The 20,804-nt window shown below is 39.1% G+C and overlaps 1 protein-coding gene across 1 annotated transcript in view; it reads left to right on the top strand.

The window, feature by feature from the left end:
• Positions 1-20,804, top strand: part of atrnl1a (attractin-like 1a) — a 245,483-nt gene that overhangs the window by 216,665 nt on the left and 8,014 nt on the right. The window contains 1 exon segment of the mRNA XM_057341818.1: positions 15,494-15,602. Coding sequence (XP_057197801.1) covers positions 15,494-15,602 — 109 coding nt within the window.

Below are 20,804 nucleotides of genomic sequence, written 5' to 3' on the forward strand. Positions count from 1 at the left end.
TCATTTACTCTGTTCTGCATCTATTCTTCAAAAGATCTTGTTTTGGTGTTCTGCAGAAGACAGATGTAATTTCAAACCTGTATGACTTTCTTTCTTCCTCCACAAGATATTATGAAAAATGTTGGTAACTGAACAGCACTGGCCCCATTCACTTCTGTTGTATGGACACAAAACCAATGCAAGTGAATGAGGGCAAGTTAACAACATTCATCAACATATCTTCTTTTGTGTTCTCCGGAAGAAAGAAAGTCATACAGGTTTGAAATGACAAGAGGGTGAGTAAATGACAGAATTTAAATTTTTGGGTGAACTATCACTTTAATACCAGTCATTTAAATCAGGGGTTCTCAAACTTTTCAGATCAAGTACCACCTTTAGTAAAACAATTTGTTCCAAGTACCACTTAATGACCACCATAGAAAATCATATGAAAAAAACTCTCAAATTAATAGTAAAGCTGTGAATCTTTATCTTTACACCTCATCCTCCAATTCTAATGTATTCTTAATAATACAAGTACTTTTTTGTTTACTAGCTGTTTTCAAACTAAAGAACATGTTTTTCCATGTTTTTCAAGTTATTCAGCAGTAATAGTGGACACAAAACACTTTTCTGTAGTGCACAGTAAACAGCGCTCTGTAAATGACTTTTATGGGGGATTTATTATTAACTTTTTGAGGACTTGCGGAAAGACCTACAATACAGACAAACAATGTGGAAGGTATATTTAACACAGAAGATAAACAAATATACGTATACTAAACATCAAGAGAACAGCTGTATATAACAAACAGAGACTCACACTTTACTGCAGCGGCTCGTCAAAGTGGCGCGTCAAAACTAAATCGCAACGCGCCCATCATTAATTTAACCAAGTAGATGCAGACGCATGTTGAATTAGCGCTTTACAGCAATAACAACAGCTTTAAACAGCGGTTCAAGTGCAGAAATACATAAGAAGCTTAATTTACACGCACCTCATCGGAAGAGAGAGAGAGTGAGAGATGCACAAGCGTCTGTTTGCTCACGCCTGAGTTACGTCATCGACCAATGATAAATAAACAAAATTTATACAACTATAATAAAATTGCACATAGGCTGAGATGTATTCCGTATTTATCTATCGTGTATTAAACATGGTTAAAACACGAAATTTAAATTAAAATATAGAGTTTACCACCAGGGGTCTCTTCAAGTACCACTATTGGTACACATACCACAGTTTGAGAACCATTGATTTAAATGTTTTATGTTTATGATACCGCAAATGTGATAGAAAAAGAAAAACTCAAAGCAAAAAATAGGATAAAAAAAGAAAGGAAAGGAAAATACGTTAAGACAGGGCAGTGTGCTTTCATAAACAGAGGCGCTTGTGTGATAAAGGCTGTGCTCGGCAGGCTTTAGTATGTGTACAAATATGTTGTTTTGCAAAGCTTTATTTGTGTCTAGACTGTAAGTAATTATGTTGTTCATAAACAACAGATGTCTCCATGGTAGACAACATGGCCCTGAGTTGAATTTGCATTATCTTCCATAACTGGCACAGGGCATTTATATGTTGAAGCAGGTTTTGGCTTTGATGCAGTTGGTTACACACTTCTAACTTTCTGCATCGGTGAATTTAATTTCTTTTGGTACTTCCTTAAACTACCCCTGCCTCCCCATTAAGAGTTTCTCTTATTTCTTAATGACGACCGTGTTCTTTTTCTCCCCTCGCGTTTTTAATCAATAGCTTCATTCTCACAGAGAACAAAAACAAAATCAATACTGGATTTGAAGCAAACAGATTGTGAAATGATGTGCTGTGTAATGTTTCATGCTTGTTTTTTCCGCCCATGTCGGAGACTTTGAAAATACATTCATCTTCACTTTTAATAGCGAAGAGAAGGTAAGTTTATACTCCCACCTTTTGTGTTTGAAGGGGGACGTCGTGGCTTTTGCTGAGTATTAGGGACATGATTAATCTGTTGTTGGTGTAGACTGTAGACGGCCCAGAGCGGTTATAGGATTGTACGCTTACTCTCCTTCTGTGTTTCTGTCTGCAATTAAAATGGAAATTTGGCAATGGACCTCTGTGGCAGGATAGTCCTTTTTTATATCTAGGAACTGGCTAATGAATCTGTCTGTGGAGCTCAACATAACCAACACAATGAGCTCCCTTAAGACCCGGTGCTCTACAGTACCGGCCGCCCAGAGCATGCTGGGAGAAGTGTTGGAGGACAAATGTGACTGAAATGCTGTTTGACTGGGTGTGGGAAACTCCCTGTAGTTCTGTATGTTTTTCAAAAGTGCTGTTAGAGTTTAGGCACGTTCTCTAGCTGTGTTCCAAAATCCAGTGAGCTGTCTCCTTTACAGATTTTAAAGCACTGTATACGCTTTAGACATGAACACTACGCTTTAGATGAATCAAATGATGGTGAAGGGTAAGACACCTGGCGATCCACATGACACGTGGCTCTTTTCAAAAATCATGTGGATCGCCAGGTGTCTTACCCTTCACCATCATTTGATTGTTAAAAACATCATAATATATATGAATATTTCAGGTTGTCCTGGCCAATACACTCATGCAGTGCTATGAGCAAACGACACTACTCAAACAATGGCAAACAAATTTTCTATGGTAACCTCTAGCACCCGCAGCCCAGATTCACGCTACCCAGAGCACGAGGAGTTTAGAAGAGCGAGCGTCATGTTTTTATTAAAAGTTACGCCTCTCTGTGGCGTATGATACAGAACTCGCTATAATCACATGAAAAAAGTTTTAAAAACACACCATGCAGCAAAGTATCAGGTGAGCAGATGGAAGCAAACTGCGACGCGTCAGTATGGATGCGCTGTGTTTAACTCCTCATATCCGTCTTTCTCGCATTTAAACCATATGAAGTCCATACATATAGCTGTCAAGGTTGACAGAGGAGTTTCAATGCCAGTATGTAAGTGTCTTGACCACGTATGAACCGAACAACAAAGCGATTAGCAATTAGTTATGTTCTCCTTAGCCCAGGTAAGATGCCTCTGACGTTGTCTGTGGTTCAGGTGTGGCTTAACAAGAGGAATACGACAACTGTAGCAGTCTTCAAAGAAGCCTGTATTACCCCATATTACCCCGCTACTGAAGAAACCCATTCTTAATCCTGCACTGTTAGATAAGTACAGAGCGGTATCTCTCCTCCCCTTCATTGCCAAAACTCTTGAGCGTGTTGTATGTAACCAGCTCTCCTCCTTTCTCACGCAGAACAACCTCCTGGACAGCAACCAGTCAGGTTTAAAGAGCGGTCATTCCACTGAGACTGCGCTGCTCTCTGTCATTGAAGCCCAAAAGACTGGCAAGAGCTGCCTCAAACTCATCTGTACTCATCTGTACTCATCCTACTGGATCTATCTGCCGCCTTTGACACCGTTAAACACCACATCCTCCTGTCGACCCTCAAGGCTATGGGTGTCTCCGGAATGGTACTACAATGATTCAGGTCTTACCTCTCAAGTAGGTAATTTAGAGTATCCTGGAGAGGAGAGGTCTCTGAGTCCCAACACCTAGGTACAGGGGTGCCTCAGGGCTCCGTGCTTGGGCCGTTGCTCATTTCTGTATACATGACATCCCTTGGCTCTGTCATTCGGAAACATGGCTTTTCCTATCACTGCTATGCGGATGATACACAACTCCACCTGTCATTTCAGCCTGAAGATCCGACTGTTTCTGCATGCATTTCAGCATGCCCGAGCGACATTTCGCTCTGGATGAAGGACCATCACTTGCAGCTGAACCTTGCAAAAACAGAACTGCTTGTAATCCCGTCCCACCCTAGGATCCATCACAACTTCTCCATTCAACTGGGCTCATCAACCATCACATCTTCCAGAAAGGCCAGAAACCTGGGAGTGGAGATCGATGATCAGCTAAACTTCACAGATCCAGGTTGCCAGCACCACTCGGTCATGTAGATTCATCCTCTACAATATCAGGAAAATTAGACCTTTCCTATCCGAGCATGCTACGCAGGTCCTAGTCCAGGCTCTTGTTCTGTCCAGACTGGACTATTGCAATGCGCTACTAGCTGGACTTCCTGCTTGCGCAACAAAACCTCTACAGATGATCCAGAATGCAGCAGCAAGAATGGTCTTCAATGAACCGAAGAGAGCACACGTCACCACTCTCTTCATTAAGTTACGTTGGCTCCCTATAGTCGCTCGCATCAAATTCTAGACTCTGCTCCTGGCCTACAAGACCACCAATGGTTTGGCACCCCCCTATCTTCACTCACTGTGAACTCACTGCAGACTTATGTACACACCAGATCCTTACGCTCTACAAACGAACGACGTCTTGTGGTGCCATCCCAAAAAGGTAAAAAAATCATTCTCACAAACCTTCTCTGGATCGGTTCCACATTTGTGGAATGATCTGCCTGCTGCTACAAGATAAGCAGATTCTGTGGCCATCTTTAAGAATCGGCTGAAAACACATCTCTTCCGTCAGCACCTGACAGATCATTTCTGACTTCTATATCTTCTCTACTCTATCTATATATGTATAAAAACGTACACTACCTGTACACTGTAGTAGGCTTTGTGAGTCATGTTTTATTGCACTTATGCTTTTTGTTGTCCTAATGCTGACCCAATTGCTTCCATTGTTTACCCAACTTGTAAGTCGCTTTGGATAAAAGCGTCTGCTAAATGAATAAATGTAAATTCCTTGACACGTCTGTGTGTGGTGGCTCTTGATACCTTGACCCCAGCCTCAGTCCATTCCTTGTGAAGTTCACCCAAATGCGGTTCTCTCGGTTGGTTGTGCATCTTTTTCTTCCACAAGTTTTCCTTCCACTCAACTTTCTGTTAACATGCTTGGATACAGCACTCTGTGAACAGCCAGCTTCTTTGGCAATGAATGTTTGTGGCTTACCCTCCTTGTGAAGGGTGTCAATGATTGTCTTCTGGACAACTGTCAGATCGGCAGTCTTCCCCTTGATTGTGTAGCCTAGTGAACCAAACTGAGAGACCATTTTGAAGGCTCAGGAAACCTTTGCGGGTGTTTTGAGATGATTAGCTGATTGGCATGTCACCATATTCTAATTTGTTGAGATAGTGAATTGGTGGGTTTTTGTTAAATGTGAGCCAAAATCATCACAATTAAAAGAACCAAAGACTTAAACTACTTCAGTCTGTGTGGATTGAATTTATTTAATAAACAAGTTTCACAATTTGAGTTGAATTACTGATAAATGAACTTTTCTACAACATTCTAATTTATTGAGATGCACCACCTGTATGTTTTATGAGGAACCATTTCTTCTCTATATATTGGTTATTATTCGGTCTAGTTGTGCATTTTTACATAACGCATGAAATAGAAAACACATTTACTGCATAGACCGATATTTTTCTGATGTCTGGATTGTCAGGAGTTTAATAAAACAAATCAATATATTGGTTGGAGAATCCTTCTCTGAGAATTTGTATTTCAATTATTGATATTTATAATAAAAGTTTTGACTGCAAATGTAATATCCATAATGCTGGAATTGCTTGAATCCAGACTGTTGCAGTCATTTTTTAATGTGTACCCTTCAGATCTGATTCAGAGTTGACCAAGTCCACACATCCACTGAAAGCGAATGAAGAATTTCTAGCAGAGTATCAAGTAACTCTTCACTTCAGAAGTGTGAACATGAGGCTGATTTTGAGTTGAGCAAAACAAACAGCTCGTTGTATTTCAGTCTGGATGCACTTAGAAGCACCTGCCTCTGCTCTGAAGCATCACTACACAATCAGTGCAGAAGAGCACAGCCACAAGGCACCTAACAACACAACAGCCCGCCTGTCTGCAGCTCGCAGGCTGAACATAAAAGACACACGGCGAGAGTGTTCCTGACACGCTTCGGATAACCTGCCAGCCACCCCGCATGCCTCTTTTTTATTTAATCTCCTCTCTCTCTCTCTCTCTCTCTTCCATGTTGCCTGTCTTTCACAATCTCTCTCACCCTGTCAGTATCTCTTTCTCATACCCTCTCCCTCTTTCTCTACCAGCAGATGGGTTGTTTGCTTTATTTGTTTCCCTTTCACCTCCGATAATTTCAAGCATTTTTACTGTCTGTCAGGCCAAGTCAGCACAAACAGACACACAAGTTCACGCTAATGTGTTTCCTGTGGCACTGACAGGTGTGTGAGTAAGTGTGCCTGGCGCCGCACGGCAAACATGACGGGCTGGTGAGTAGTCTGCACAGTTTTACAACATTACACAATCATACACAGACAGAAATATTACACAGACCTGAACCCAGGTGCCGACACCTTTGTTGTGTACTACGCGTATGTCTTTCTTGCTGACAGGTTGTCGGTTCGGTACGGAGGCAAAAAATTGCCTTCTCAATAGCCCCCAAAAGCTACTAACCTTGAATCATACTAACTTCCAAAGCAGGAACTGGAATAATGTCTGTACCTAGTAAAGTTTTGAGAACAACTACAGTAGATTTTATGTTATTTTATATATACTATATGTTTCATTAAAATGCAAAAAATTAGCGCTGTCAAACAATTAATCACGATTGATCGCATCCAGAAAAAAAGTTATTAAAGTATTAATATGCACAGTACACAGACATATATTATGTAAACACAAACTTTTATTCTGGATGCGATTAATCGTTATGCAGCCCTAGAAAAAGGCAATGCACATTTAATTGACAAACATTCTATTCCTGTGTACACCAAATGTTTTGTTGCACAGTTTTGCATTCACCTTTTAGAGGGAAGTACGTACATTTTTAAAGTTCAGAATGAATATAGGTAGACAGTGTTTATTTGTGTCCTGTTTGTGAAAACAGGCGTAGTATGTAGATGAGGAGTGTGTGCAAAGCTTTCTAAAGGACAGAGGAACTCTAACATTTGGCTATTAAACACTAAGTCCGATCTGGAAAGGGCATCAGACGACAGATAAAAAAGTGTGCCAGATGGAGACTTTAGACTGTACATGGCCCTCAGGAACCTGCAGCGACTTACAAAATTCAACCCCACAATGAACTCAACTGAAATCAAATGCTTGTTGAAGCAAATGTTGTGACTAACTGCCCTTTTTGTTATCTTATAAACTCACTAAACCAACCTGCAGTAAATCAAACCCAATTGATTTCGACATGATAGTGGAACTTCTTGAAGGAGTTCGAGTCTCACACCTGGTTTCTGACTCAGGTGATCCGATTTACATCTGGTAGTAACATGACATGCATCTCAAATGCAACTGTGACTATTATGATTTCACGACTGCATGCGTCACTTGCAACGTCAGTGTGTTGAAAGCGCAAAAACGTCAGCACACTCTTGTTCCCACATACTGTATAAATAATTCAGCTTTTAAAAAAACGAGGCTGAATTGAGTAAACAATGTTAACTACTGTGAGATGTGAAGTGACCCTGACTAGTGCTATAGAAAACCTCTTTAAATTGCATCATCATCTTGTCTAATTGTGTGTGATTTAGCAGGCAGTTACATGTCATTTAGCAGGAGTTTATTATCCAAAGCATCTTACTGTTCACTAATTACAGAGTCTCACTGATACAGCAAGGGGTTAAGTGTTTTGCTCAAGGGCGAGTGTGAAACAGTGTTGATAGAGCTGACTGTTGTGATCAGTGTTGTGATTTCTGTTATTCTCCATTACAGGGACCTATATTTGGATTCTGCAGCCTTTAGCTTTTCATTTAGATTCTCCAAAGAAGATGATTATTTCATTAGATGCATCTAATAATTTAATAGAGGAGCTTATGAATGACAGGGCTTATTGCCACTATCATAGAGTTTTGGTATTTTAAGTATATGCTTGTGAAAAGAGTTATTTTAAAGGTCCAATGTGTAATTTGTTTCGAGGATCTATCGACAGAAATGCAATATAATATACATAACTATGTGTTCAGAGGTGTATAAAGACCTTACATAATGAAGAGTTATGTTTTTATTATCTTAGAATGAGCTATTTCTATCTACTGTAAATACGAGGGTCCCCTGGCATTCCCTTCGCCATGTTGTTTCTACATTAACCCTAAACGGACAAACTGCTCTACAGAGCGCCCAAATCCATTATCTCGTTCGGCAAAGAAGCAAAAACGTGACAACATCTTAGTTCTGTGTCAGCCACCGTAGTGCTTCAAAAGGGAGGGGTGAAGTGAGCCGTTGTTTGCAATTCGCAACCTCACCACTAGATGCCGCTAAATTTCATAACACTGGACCTGCAAGCATTCATAAAATAAAATTAAAATTATCTTCCATAATATTTTTATTACACAGTTTGCTTTAAAATTGACTTTGGGAATTCTCATTACATTTCAGAATGAAATATTTATCTTTTCCAATATGTCAAAATTTAAATTGACAATAATTTATCATCACAATACAAATAAAAATAAAGTTATCTGCAACAACTCACATGATGAACAGCACGTTGACATGTTTTCTATTGATTTTGGTGAGCAATCATTGCACTTTAAATCAAGTTTTTAATGGTAATATTTATAGAGCTGCCAGAACTAAATTACGTTTGTCTGCTTGTAGGCTTAGCACCACATATTTTGTGTTTCTCTCATCAGAGATTCTTTCAGGGAGTTAAACATTATAAAGTCTCGTCTCTGGCAGCATTAGTTACCTGAGGCACTTGTACCTGTTTGAAAATTAAATTAATAGGACTAGTTGTTATAATCCCACTATTTCATCACAGTTGAATTGCCCAATAGGACATTTCCCACGCCTTATGCAGGGGGAAGCAGTCAAGAATATGAATAGAGGAAAGGAGGTCTGGGGTTTCACTGGTTCGTAGGGTAGGCATCCTCTGTGTTTGGGCATGAATTATAATAGAAATACATAGCATACTTACCTTTCCTTGCCATTATCAAAGAGACAACTCATGAGTTGTGTGTCCCAATTTCATCACATTATCCTGAGTGAAAGATGCCTTTTGGTGAGGTGCTGCTGATAATGCCCTTTCTATGGTTTCCATCAATGCAACAGCAGGTTGATCAGACCTGGGTGTGTGTCGCATTGTTACAAGGTCATCTGGCAGAAGCAGTGGGCAGCTATCACTGCAGCTCAAAGGCACCACAGTCGTTACCCGCCGGCCCTGAGAATCGAACTGGCAACCTTCTGGTCACGAGTCCGACTCTCTAACCATTAGGCCACGACTACCCAAACCGTTAATGCACGCTCAGTGCCCCCGGTCCCTGAGACATTACCAAAATCAACGCAACCATACGCGCCAACCCATTGGCTAAGGCTGTTATAACCCCACTGACTCCGTTAATGCAAGCTCAGTGCCCCCGGTCCCGTATGGCATAACAATACAACATGATTTTATTACGTGGTCACTTGGCATCCCATATTGCATCCTTCCATTTCAACCACAGCCAGTGGCTGCTTCTGTCAGAGACAGTGGCAAGTTCTTTGACTGCCGTCCGTTGGGACTGTCCTCTGATTCCCACTTCCTTAAGCAGCCTTGTAGTGGAATTGGAAACAAAGCTCCAGCCCACTTCCACCGGGAACACTTTCACCTCGATCTTAAGCCTCCGCTGCCAAGTTGGCATACCGGAGATTCTTTCTTTCAAATGCTTCGTTAATGGCCTCTTCCCAAGGTACAGTCAACTCAACTATGAGGACTGTCCTACTGGAGCTGGACCACAGAACCATGTCCGGCTGCAGGTTGGTCACTGCGATTTCCAAGGGGAAAGAAAGTATGTGGTTTAATTCAACTCGCATTCCCAATCCCTGGCTATACTCAGCAGACCTGAATCTGGGGTTAAGGGCTTGGCCCGTGGTTTCTGCCCCTCCCGTATAAAGGGTTGCCTTTTAACTAAGTGTTATAACCACAGAGGATCCTCTTCTATTATTGTCTACGACAGGATTGTACTTTTAATGTGAGTCCACACACAGAAGCACATATTTTAATTTCAGAAGATGTGAAATGTCTCCAGCACATGCCAGTGGCAGTGCTGTAACTGCTCCAAACAAATCTGTTATCAATTATGATAAAAAAGAAGAAAGCTGTCTTCGCCATAGGCTGCTCTATTCTCTCAAGAGACGTTTTCGCCAACCCAGCTCATCGTGATTTATTTTTTATATATAGATCCCACTTTTTGAAGGGCAGACATCTGCGTTGGTTGTATAGAAAAACACATATTTGCATACAACTGAATAACTTTCAATTTCATTAGCATGCTCTCTCTTCCTTGCTCTTTTTTTTTTTTTGCTCTTTCGGTATTGCTACCACCCCCTTATTTTGTACATCTTCCCTCCACAGTTTACATGCTTGATGGCTGTCGCCCTGTTTTACAGTGTCTTTGAGAGCGGAGCAGGGGCTGATGGGAAGGTACAGTAAATGAGCGCTGGCTACAACATAAGACAGATGAGGGCGCATAATGTTTCGCAGGCAACGCATTCAAAATTCAGGAAGTACCTCCTACCTCAACATCCCACAGAGCAGACAGAGCCCTCGGGGATCTCTGGAGTGGGAAGATTGAGAGGAATACGAGGGAAACATAACAAGTTCAGAAAAAAGTTTTTAAAAGCAAAGCTCGACTTCACGAGGCACGTAATGCGTCAGATGGGAGATATTATCACAAATGTAACATTTTTGCAAGACTACTTTTGTTTTTCTAAATGTCAGATATTGAAATAACATTACACCGCTCGTGAAATTCCCAATAATATAAATGTCACATATGAATTCCCACACATAAGTATTTTTCTTTTAAAGGAAAAGAGCTGGTCCTAACTTGAGCTCTCCGTCTGCCCTCTTCCTGATTTACAGTGTATGCTGTGCTACTTAGTCTGATTAATTTGGATCACCTCAGCACTCTCTCTCTCTCAACAGTCAATCTCTTTCACACTCTGAATCAATGTCACGAAGAGTCCATCACTTCACTGTTAATGTCCTTCTTGAAGGTGTCATTTTAATAAAATAGCTATTAACGAGGATTAAAATGAAATGTACAAATATCCTGCCCAGCTCTGAACAGGCTGCTTCAGCGAGAGGGGGTGAATAAATCTGAGCTAATGAAGGCTTTTAAAGAGATTAATGCTTCACCCAAGAGAAACCAAGTCTTGCTCTCTCTCTCTCTCTCTCTCTCTCTGTTTCAACGCTATTCTTTCCCATTTTCTGAGGTCAGTGCAACAGGTTGACGTGGCTTTTATTTGAAAGACATGGAGCACACTGTGTCATGTAACGCAAAATATTTCACAAAAGTTTTGTTAGCTTTTAATTGAAACAGATTTTATGAATAAATAATTAGATGCGTTCTGGCTGTCAACTGTTAGTGAAGACATGTTTCAATAAGGTTTCAGAAAAGTGAAGAACTGAACAACCGGTCAGGAATTATTAGTTTGCAGATGCCTCGTGGTTTGATATTTTTCTAGGGCAGAAACATTTAATTTATTACATATGTGAGCTGAGTGTCCACAGTTTGTTCTTGGCTATTTTATATGTTGTTTAACAGATAAACATATATGAGATATTAGCATTCATTTGATCTAATGTCGTCTATGCTTCAATGTGTTCCCAATGCAATTTTGTGCTTGTTTGGAAAAAGTGAAATATGAGTGCAAAACTCGTTATTTGCAAGTTTCCATATATTTGTGGATGTGTGTGTGGTCTGATACTTTATATACAGCCGCGGAGATCTTTTAGTAATTATTTTCAGTTTTTCTGAATTTACTATTTATAGGTATGTGTTTAGGTCAAATGGTCATTTTTGTTTCATTCTTTGGACTACTAACAATGTTTCTCCCAAATTTCAAATAAAAATATTGTTTCTATATGCATTTATTTGCAGAAAATGAAAACTGGAGAAGCACCAGAAAATAACAGAAAAGATGCTCTGTATTTTTTCAGAACTTAAATATAAGAAAACAAGTTCATAATCACTTTTAAGCAATGCAAGGAGTAATATTTGTAAATGTATTTAGGAAAAGTTCACAAACTATTATTTGTTTGTGATAACCTTGATTTTGATCACAGTTTTCATGTGTCTTGTCGTGCTGTCGGTCTTTCACATTACTGTTGGATGACTTTGTCACTCCCGTGGTTTGGTTTGATTGGACTGGAATGACCATAATACATCTAGAAATGCTGATTAAATGAACATTAGGAATGGTCTCTTCATTTTTTCCACGTCTATAAGTGTGAACGATTTATATAAACATATAGACATATAAACATAAAGATTTATATAAATCTTTAAACAGTCGCTCTGAACATTTCATTTAACACCTGCCATCCACATTCTGTAATAGCCCTACAATGATTTCAGTATGCAAATGTATTAATCTAATATATGATATAATACAGATGGAAGCATGCCATCTATAACAAACGCAATAGAAAGAGTGTTTGTGATGAATCAATGACTCATTTAAAAAGTGTTACTTCAGCACATTTAGCTAATGTTAGATTACGAGTGCTTTCTGAATGAGACACTGGTATCGGGCGTAAAACAAGTCTTGCTTTTCTTTTATTTCTTTGTAAGAAACTAAACCGCTGAGAGCAAAGCTAATGGGCATTGTATTTCAACATCTGTTCCCAAGGAGCTGCTGTGTGGCAGGTTCATGTGGAAGCTGATGTTTAAACGGTTAAAGGATTAAATGGGACCCATTTCCTCTGAGCTGATGAATTCATCATCTCCTGTCGTTCTGCAGCTAAACACAAACATAGGTGGCACCGCCTATAATTAGTCTGTTCGCTTCAGCACTTAAACCTATTAGCCACATCTGTCAAAGGAAAAGAGAGGGTAAAGGGAATTTAGGCTTACATAGTCAAATTACATGGGGTTTTAAAAGAGAATCAAGGACAAATAATGGTTTATGAAGGGAAGAGACAGGAAGGAAAGAAAACTTGGACTTCTACAGTACGTGGAGACATTGATTATAGAGTTCACAGTTTAAAAGCTTTGGCAGGCAACTACTGAATTGAAGCATCTCTTTCATTGAATACCTCAGACAAGATGTAAGTAAACATTGTACTCCTCTTTGACCCCTGTGGTCACTCTGCCATAGTCAGACAGCTTGAGACCACAGCGGAGTCTGTACGGTCAGAGGCGTTCGATATAACAGCACACCCTCAGCCGTGACCTTCAGACCCATTAGAGGGAGGAACGATGATTGTAAAGCTCTCGTAGTATATACTCTTCCTTTTTTACATTTGTCTTGAATTCGTTTATGTATAAAACTGTCAGATACAGGGAGCAGCAATGGAAAACATAAAGAATTAACGTGATTCGGCACCCTGTGGCATTAAATTCTTTTCATTTACTGCTTATGTTTACATCAAGATGCTTAGTTGTAAATATGCTGTTAGGTGTCATAATGTATAGCATTTTGACACCTAACATAGCACTTTTTTCATGTGTGTAACATTAGCTTCTGTAATAACAAACATCCACCAGTGAGCCGACTGTACGCATTAATTTTTAAAGCTCTGCCCATTTTGTTTATGCACTATAAACAGCCCTTAAATTGCAAATGAGGGAGAAATCCACTTTCACCACCTGCTGGTGTTTCTCTGGATTTTCGGGACTAGACCGCCCTCCTTTACACTCATCAGTCATAAGCTCTTAATTCACTATTAGATTTAGGACGCCGTGCTGTATACTGAAAAATGGTAAACAAATGTTGTGGGAATAAAAGGGAATGGGAGCATAATGTTTGTGTGCATTAGGAACTCGGCTCAAACACAGATATTTATCATGTTTGACAGGGCAGGATTTTGTTGAATAAAATGGATTATATAGGGTGATTTAAGGGGGTTTAATAGTCGTGTTTGAACCTCGAGATGGTGACTGTGGGCTGGAGGAGCCACACTTTGGTGGTTTCTGATTAAACTTGTGTGATTGAGATGCAGTATTACACCTCTTACAATCTGGGCATTTTTATTTATGAATTTCAGTGTATTAGATACAAAATATAAAACTATTTGTATATCAGTTATTAGAAGTAAGAGGGATCCATCGACTCATTTACAGGAGCAAGTGACTTATTCAAACAGAATTTATACAAACTTTTAAAATGGTTTACCTCCTTCTAATTTTATTTTTGCCTCATTATTACAGATATTTCATTTAACTATTCAGTGGCATGTTGTTTTCTGGAGTTTAGAATCAGGCCTGGTTTCTTGTCTGTCTACATAGAAAACATACCGTGAGAGGGTGAAATAAACAGGGCCATTTACCACCAGTCCTTCACCTGTTTAATCTGAAAGCTTTTAGGAGCTGGGAAACCTGAAGGTGATTCTTTGAATGAAATGTTCTTGCCTTTTAGAAGACAGTGCTTGAAGGGCATGACGGGAGAAGAAATAGTCCTAAATACAGACATTAACTTTCCTAAGTGGGGGACAATAATGTTTTAAATACAACCTTGTCCATGTTATGTTCTGTAATGGCTCTCATTGCCCAAGCGTGTGATTGTTTGGTAAGTACACATAAGTGCAGTACTGTACATAGCCTTCAGTGCTTCATTTGCTTCAGACAAATTCATCTTTATCTTAGTATTTCAAGACTTTTGCTTTTTTATTGCATGGTGTCTATTCATTTTAAAGATGCAATGTGTGAGATTAAGGAGGATCTATTGACAGAAATGCAATATAATATACATAACTATGTGTTCAGAGGTGTATAAAGACCTTACATAATGAAGCGTTATGATTTTATTACCATAGAATGAGCTATTTCTATCTACATACACCACGGGTCCCCTTACATGGAATTCACCATGTTGTTTCTACAGTAGCACTAAACGGACAAACTGCTATACAGAGCGAGTTTCATAAATACGTTATCTCCTTCGGCAAAGAAGTGAAAACGTGACGACATCTTAGTCCTGTGTCAGCCACTTCGAAGGGAGGGGTGGAGTGAGCCGTTGTGTAAATACCATACACTTGATGAATGAACAATGTATTGGGAAGTCTGCTCGCAAAGAGCTTCTGCTATAGTACTTCAAATGTCTTAAGTTTGATTATTAAGGTATATGATAACATTATAAGTGTAAAAACATTTGGAACAGATGTCATTAGCATTGGCATTAGCAAAGCTAAACAATGTAGGCCTGCCAAGTATATCCAGGCATAGGGGAGTGTTGTTCTGTGCCTGGCTGGCAGATGGCCAGTACATTTCATCAGCACAGTCACAGTTTTCTGAGACTGTGTGTTTGATTTATATAATGCCAAAGTAAACAAGTTTGTCAGAGAATATAGTCATCGAATTGCAAAAGCAACTTCCTAGGATGGTACCTGTATTATTTTGCAGTATGGCTAATGGCTGTTTGTAAGGCATGATGGGTACTGAGAGCTTGTACCTCTGTGTCATTGAAAACATTTTATGGCATTTTAGTTGGAAAGGTTCATTACTGATTATGATTATGAGCATCGGTACAAAAAACTTTGCAGCATTTATACACAATAGTTTAATATTAGCTTGATTCAGATTGCAGTGATACATTAAAGAACTCAGACTTCACTTTTTTCAGGCTGGCCCTATAGCTGTGGAGCCGTGTGCAGGCAGTTGTGCTGCCGTTCAGACGCTGCTGATGAGTCTTCCACGGGGATCTTCTGCAATGCCTCCCCCCGGCCAGTGTGGTAAGATTTATGTTTATGCTTTTATTCACCATTGGTCACAAATGTGCTTATATCAATAGTTGCATTTAGATTTCGAGTCTCAGATTTTCAAGTCTCCCATTATATATATTTTTACTAAAGCAGGATTGCTAAAACGCAGTCATAAACCACATAAGCAATGGGAAGGATTTAATCCCAGGTCTTACGGCAAGGCAGGTGCAAACACTGCAACTGAACAAGAGGTCAAAAGGGGTGTTTTTTAATTATTTATAATCATTTCAAAGAACAAAATAACTAAACTAGATGAAATATTAGTAAATAAAGTAAAATAAAATAAATTAGTAAGTATAATGTGTTAATTATAGTTTTTATTAATATTTTATATCATATGGCACGAATACGTGTTTATCTGTGTCTTTGGTGTGTTATAAGTTGCCCATACATGTATTAGACACGTAAAATTGCAAAAATGAAAGTGTGGGAACAAAAGATGCATTCTATATAAAAGCGAATGCTAACACAGACCAGCCTGAAACGCCTCGTGTAACCACACCCCCACAAATCTACGTCAGTTGGTGGTTTTTGATTGACTAAGACCGCCCAAATGTATACGCAAGTAAGGTGGGCATACCTGTCAGTACAATTGCTCTGGAACCTGACGTTTCAGAGAGGCGGGGCAAAGAGGAGATACAAACATGCACGGTATGTGGAAAATACAGTGTTTTTGAACCTTAAATCGTGTATACACATTGCATTACATCTAAAACAAACGATAATATTCGTTTTAGCCGTGTCATATGACCCGCAAAAAATGCTTTTGTCATTTTGTTATTTATTTGTTTATTTTCATGTTGCTGATTTGATTTTTTCTTTAACTGATTTTAGTTTTCAATTTTAGTTTTAGTTTTGTTTATATTATAATTTTAGTGCTTTAAAATTATTTCAGTTTATCTCTGAGGCAACATTTCATTTTTTTTGTTGTTCATTTTTTTCCAATAACTTTTAGGCCAATATTTTATTTGATTTTCATAAGCAAAACGCTTTCAAAGCTTCTCATTTTGAGTCTTGTTTATCTCATTTGTCTTGTCAACTGCTCACAATTTTCTCTTTCTCGTCCAGTTTATATTTGTCTTAATCTGCCCTCACTAAGGCCAGTCTCTATCTCTTGTTCGGTCTCTTTGTCTCTGTGGTGTGCTTGTGTTCACCATGTAACTGTGAACGAGCTGAAAAGCGAACAGCTGTAAGCTGCACCGCAGCAGGAAGTAGCGGTTTAGATACGGGACACATGCGGCACTCTGCTGGCCGCCAACATTCCCCGTCTGCAGTATGACACTGATACCACTGCACCTCACAGACAAGACAAGATAAAACAGAGGAGAGGGGAAAGAGAGGATGAAGATGAGGTGAAAACGAGAGATGCAGTGTATGCTGGGACAACAGTTTGATAATGCTGACTGATCAGTATAATGTTGAAGAGGTAGAATGTTTTTTTCTTGAGGAAATCAAATCTTTTGTCCCTGAAGCATATGCGTAGTCTGTTAGGAACTAACGCCTTCACTTTGGTTTAATGAACAGTGACACATTTGAATCTGAGCTTGTGCGCTGCTTGCTGTGATAAAGAGTGAAAAGGCGTACAGTAATTGGCCTGTTACTCTGAGACTGACAGATTTTTGGAGATGGTTGTGAAGAGATGCTGAATGCATTTGTACTCTGCAGACACGTGACATATAGCGAGTCGGAATCATCAAATATTCAACAACATTTCACCTTGAATTATGCTAAAATTGAGACTGAATTAGACTGCGACGTGTGGTAATGACACTCGTAGATAATGCATAAACAAGTAAACAACTTTCTGATGAAAAGAGTGTTTATATACATTATTTTATCAGTGTTAAGGCTGAATTGCAATTGTCTGGATGTATTCTGATGTATTATTTCCTGAAGGCTTTTATGTTATTCACCACACCAAACTGAGTTGCTATTATTTTCTCAAAACAGGAAGTTCTCCCCAAACTCACGCCAACTAATCTTACTGTTCGTTCATCCCAACAGATTGCCATTTCGTTTGGCACAGACATTACACCTACACCTTCAACATCAAAAAGAAGTGCCATCCTACTTGTCAACAAGATTAAATACTAAGGTTTCTCCAGCAAACACGGTGTGTGGAGACTGAATGTTCGAGGAATAGTGCAGTTGATCATTCTAATAGCTTTTACATCAGATCCAGGGATAGATCACTGTACATGCTTAACTGTGCCTAGACATTGGTTCAATACAAAATCAATATTTAGAGATTTCACCTCGGTTTCAGGTTGGAGAAACATAGTGGCGATTTCCAGGCAGTTCTGTAGCTCTCATGTGTGATATTTACTAAAAGTTGCCAATGAAGAGTGAAGCAAGGAGAGAAATGCCAATATATAAATGGCATTTGGTGTTGATTAGTTGATTGGTATTCTTTCATCGGAGACGCACTGAAGGTTAGGCCATGGAAAGGTCATTCAAGATCAAACTGTGTAGAGCACAAAAACTGTATTTTTTATGCGTATCCACATATTTGTAGATGCATTTACATATTTCTTTACACATATGAGCAGCATCACAGTGTTTTGTCAACACATTCTCACTCCCGACTCGTCACATATTGGCGCTCGGTTAGCGCCCCTCGGCGTTACTTTTTAACGCGCAGGGTACCCCTTTGGCGTCATTTTTCACGTGTGAATTTTACCATCGTTATGAAATTGTATATTGGATATAATATGCAATGATGATGTTTCGGGGTTTGATTTAAGTTTAATGGATAGGATAATTGCATTTACTATTACTTCCAATAAACACAATGTTTATTTTGGTTAACACGCTTTATTGCGTTTACGTAAACGTTACCGCTTGGTACAAAACAAAACCTAGCCTTCCCGCTTCTCTTACACACACGCATGTCTTTCACTGCGCATGCGCTGACCCAGTACCCTGTACCGTAGTACATGGTGTAGAATCACACAGTACCAAAGTGCATAATATAAAGGAGAATTAACATGTTAACATTTACTTGACGCTATTCAGGCAGTTTGAGCAAGTAATGAAACAGTTTATTTATAAATATAAAACATAAGATACAAGCAGTCACAAAGTTGTTCAAAAATACAGATATTCCAAAGATACCAACGCAAAATGATAGATTTGTACGAGGAACAGATGCAAAAGCGATCACACCATCCACCGTAAATCTCAGATCCGGTGAACCGAACAACAGACGTTCAAAATTGCCGCCAGAAGAAGAGTTACATTAGCTTCGATGCCATTGGCTCTCCCGTGTCTCGTGACCGATCACGTCATTTTGTTGGCTTTGAGCGTGAAACTGTATTGGCTCCCGCGATCGACTGCATCTAGCTAATGTACCGGTTTATTTTCTGAATGAAATGCGTGCATTCACAGATACAGAATCTTCATATAAAGTTATCGTACCGCTTCGGTGCAAAAAGGTCTGCGACACGAGTTGTTTGTAATTCTTTAACACTGTCTTTGGTCAGTTTGTGCAATAAATACCTGTACTTTTATTCGTGTGTTGTGTTTTATATGGCTGAGAAATGGTTAGGTTTAGGGTTGGGGTTAGGTGCTCCAAAATATTAAAACCACAAATAATTATGAAATGCAAAGAATTGCACACGTCTCGGTCTGAAGCATTTAGTGATCAGCAAAGCAGTTCCCAGCTCGTCGAAAAACGACGCCAAAGGGGTACCCTGTGTGTTATAAGTGATGCCAGGGGCGCTGACCGGGCATCAATATGTGACTAATCGGGAGTGAGAACGGGTTTGATTTGTAGTTTTGAATCTAGGCTTTTGCAAATTGGACTAAAAATGTAGCTATGTATTTGCATTAAAACAATTGTTGCATGTACGGTAAAAATTATAGCCTTTTGTATATGATCCTATTTCAGGTTAAAAATTGTATTTGAACAAAAAATGGAATGGTCTTGTTCCTCTCATAGACGTGCATTATCAGGATGATACTTTCTGTCCATTAGTTTCACCTCAACCCCTTATCCAAACATTTTGTAGATAGGACCACTAAAATTGTCCTTTTTGATTTTTGTTTTTACACTGTTGTAGAAACGTTTTACACTTAATGGTCCAGTGTATGAAATTTAGCAGCATCTAGTGGTGAGGCTGTGAACTGCAACCAATGGCTCACTCCACTCCTCCCTTTCCAAGCACTACGGCGGCTGACACAGAACTAAGATATCATAACATTTTTGCTTCTTTGCTGAACGAGATAATATATTTATGGAACGCATTCTTTAGAGCAGTTTGTCCATTTAGGGCTACTGTAGAAACAACATGGTGAATTCCATGTAAGGGGACCCGCGGTGCATGTAGATAGAAATAGCTCATTCTAAGGTATATAAAAACGTAACGCTTCATTATGTAAGGTCATTATACACCTCTGAAGACATAGTTATGTATATTATATTGGATTTCTGTCAATAGTAATATCACACATTGCACCTTTAAGACATTATTTAGTTTCTATATTATGGCATTTACGTCACAAGGACAGTTGGTACATCCTCACAGTATAACTGATTTTAGGTTGTACTATGTTTTTTTTTTTTATCCCTGCATATAAATATCTATCTAGATCAGTCCTGCCAAATCCCCACACTTCTAACTCTGTTTGCCTTTCAGGATTCTAAACGAGTATGTGTGTGTATGTTTTTAGTCTATGTGTATCAGAATTAGAAATGAGCCAAAAGAAAAAAAGTAAATTCTTTGGAATTCTTTTTTTTATTTTACGCTCTAATCTTGCTCGTTCTTTCCAAGGGCATTACCTCAGACAATAGGTCTGTACAAAGCATAAAGGAGAATAGCCAAAATCTTCTACAGTAGTTGTGTAGTTGATATAAGAGCTGGTCATCTCAGGGTCGTGCTGCTTGGGCTGTGAAGTGATAGTGATATTGTCTTCTTTCATCTTTTGCACTGTCAGCGTCTCCTCACAGGTCACTTTGACTGAGGTCTTCAGTCATCTTTTAATAGCCGGTATAATAACTGCTCCCATGACAGATTTTAAAAGATTTTTTTCATTTTTAATTCATATTATTGATGTGATGACCTATGTTTGAATTCATATCTATATCTGTCTGTATATATAGACACAATTTAACTTTGTGTGTGCGCGTGTGCATGCGTGTGTGTCTGATGATATTTATCTACGTGTACTTAC

Source organism: Triplophysa rosa, linkage group LG9, assembly GCF_024868665.1.
Source record: "Triplophysa rosa linkage group LG9, Trosa_1v2, whole genome shotgun sequence".
NCBI lineage: Eukaryota > Metazoa > Chordata > Actinopteri > Cypriniformes > Nemacheilidae > Triplophysa > Triplophysa rosa.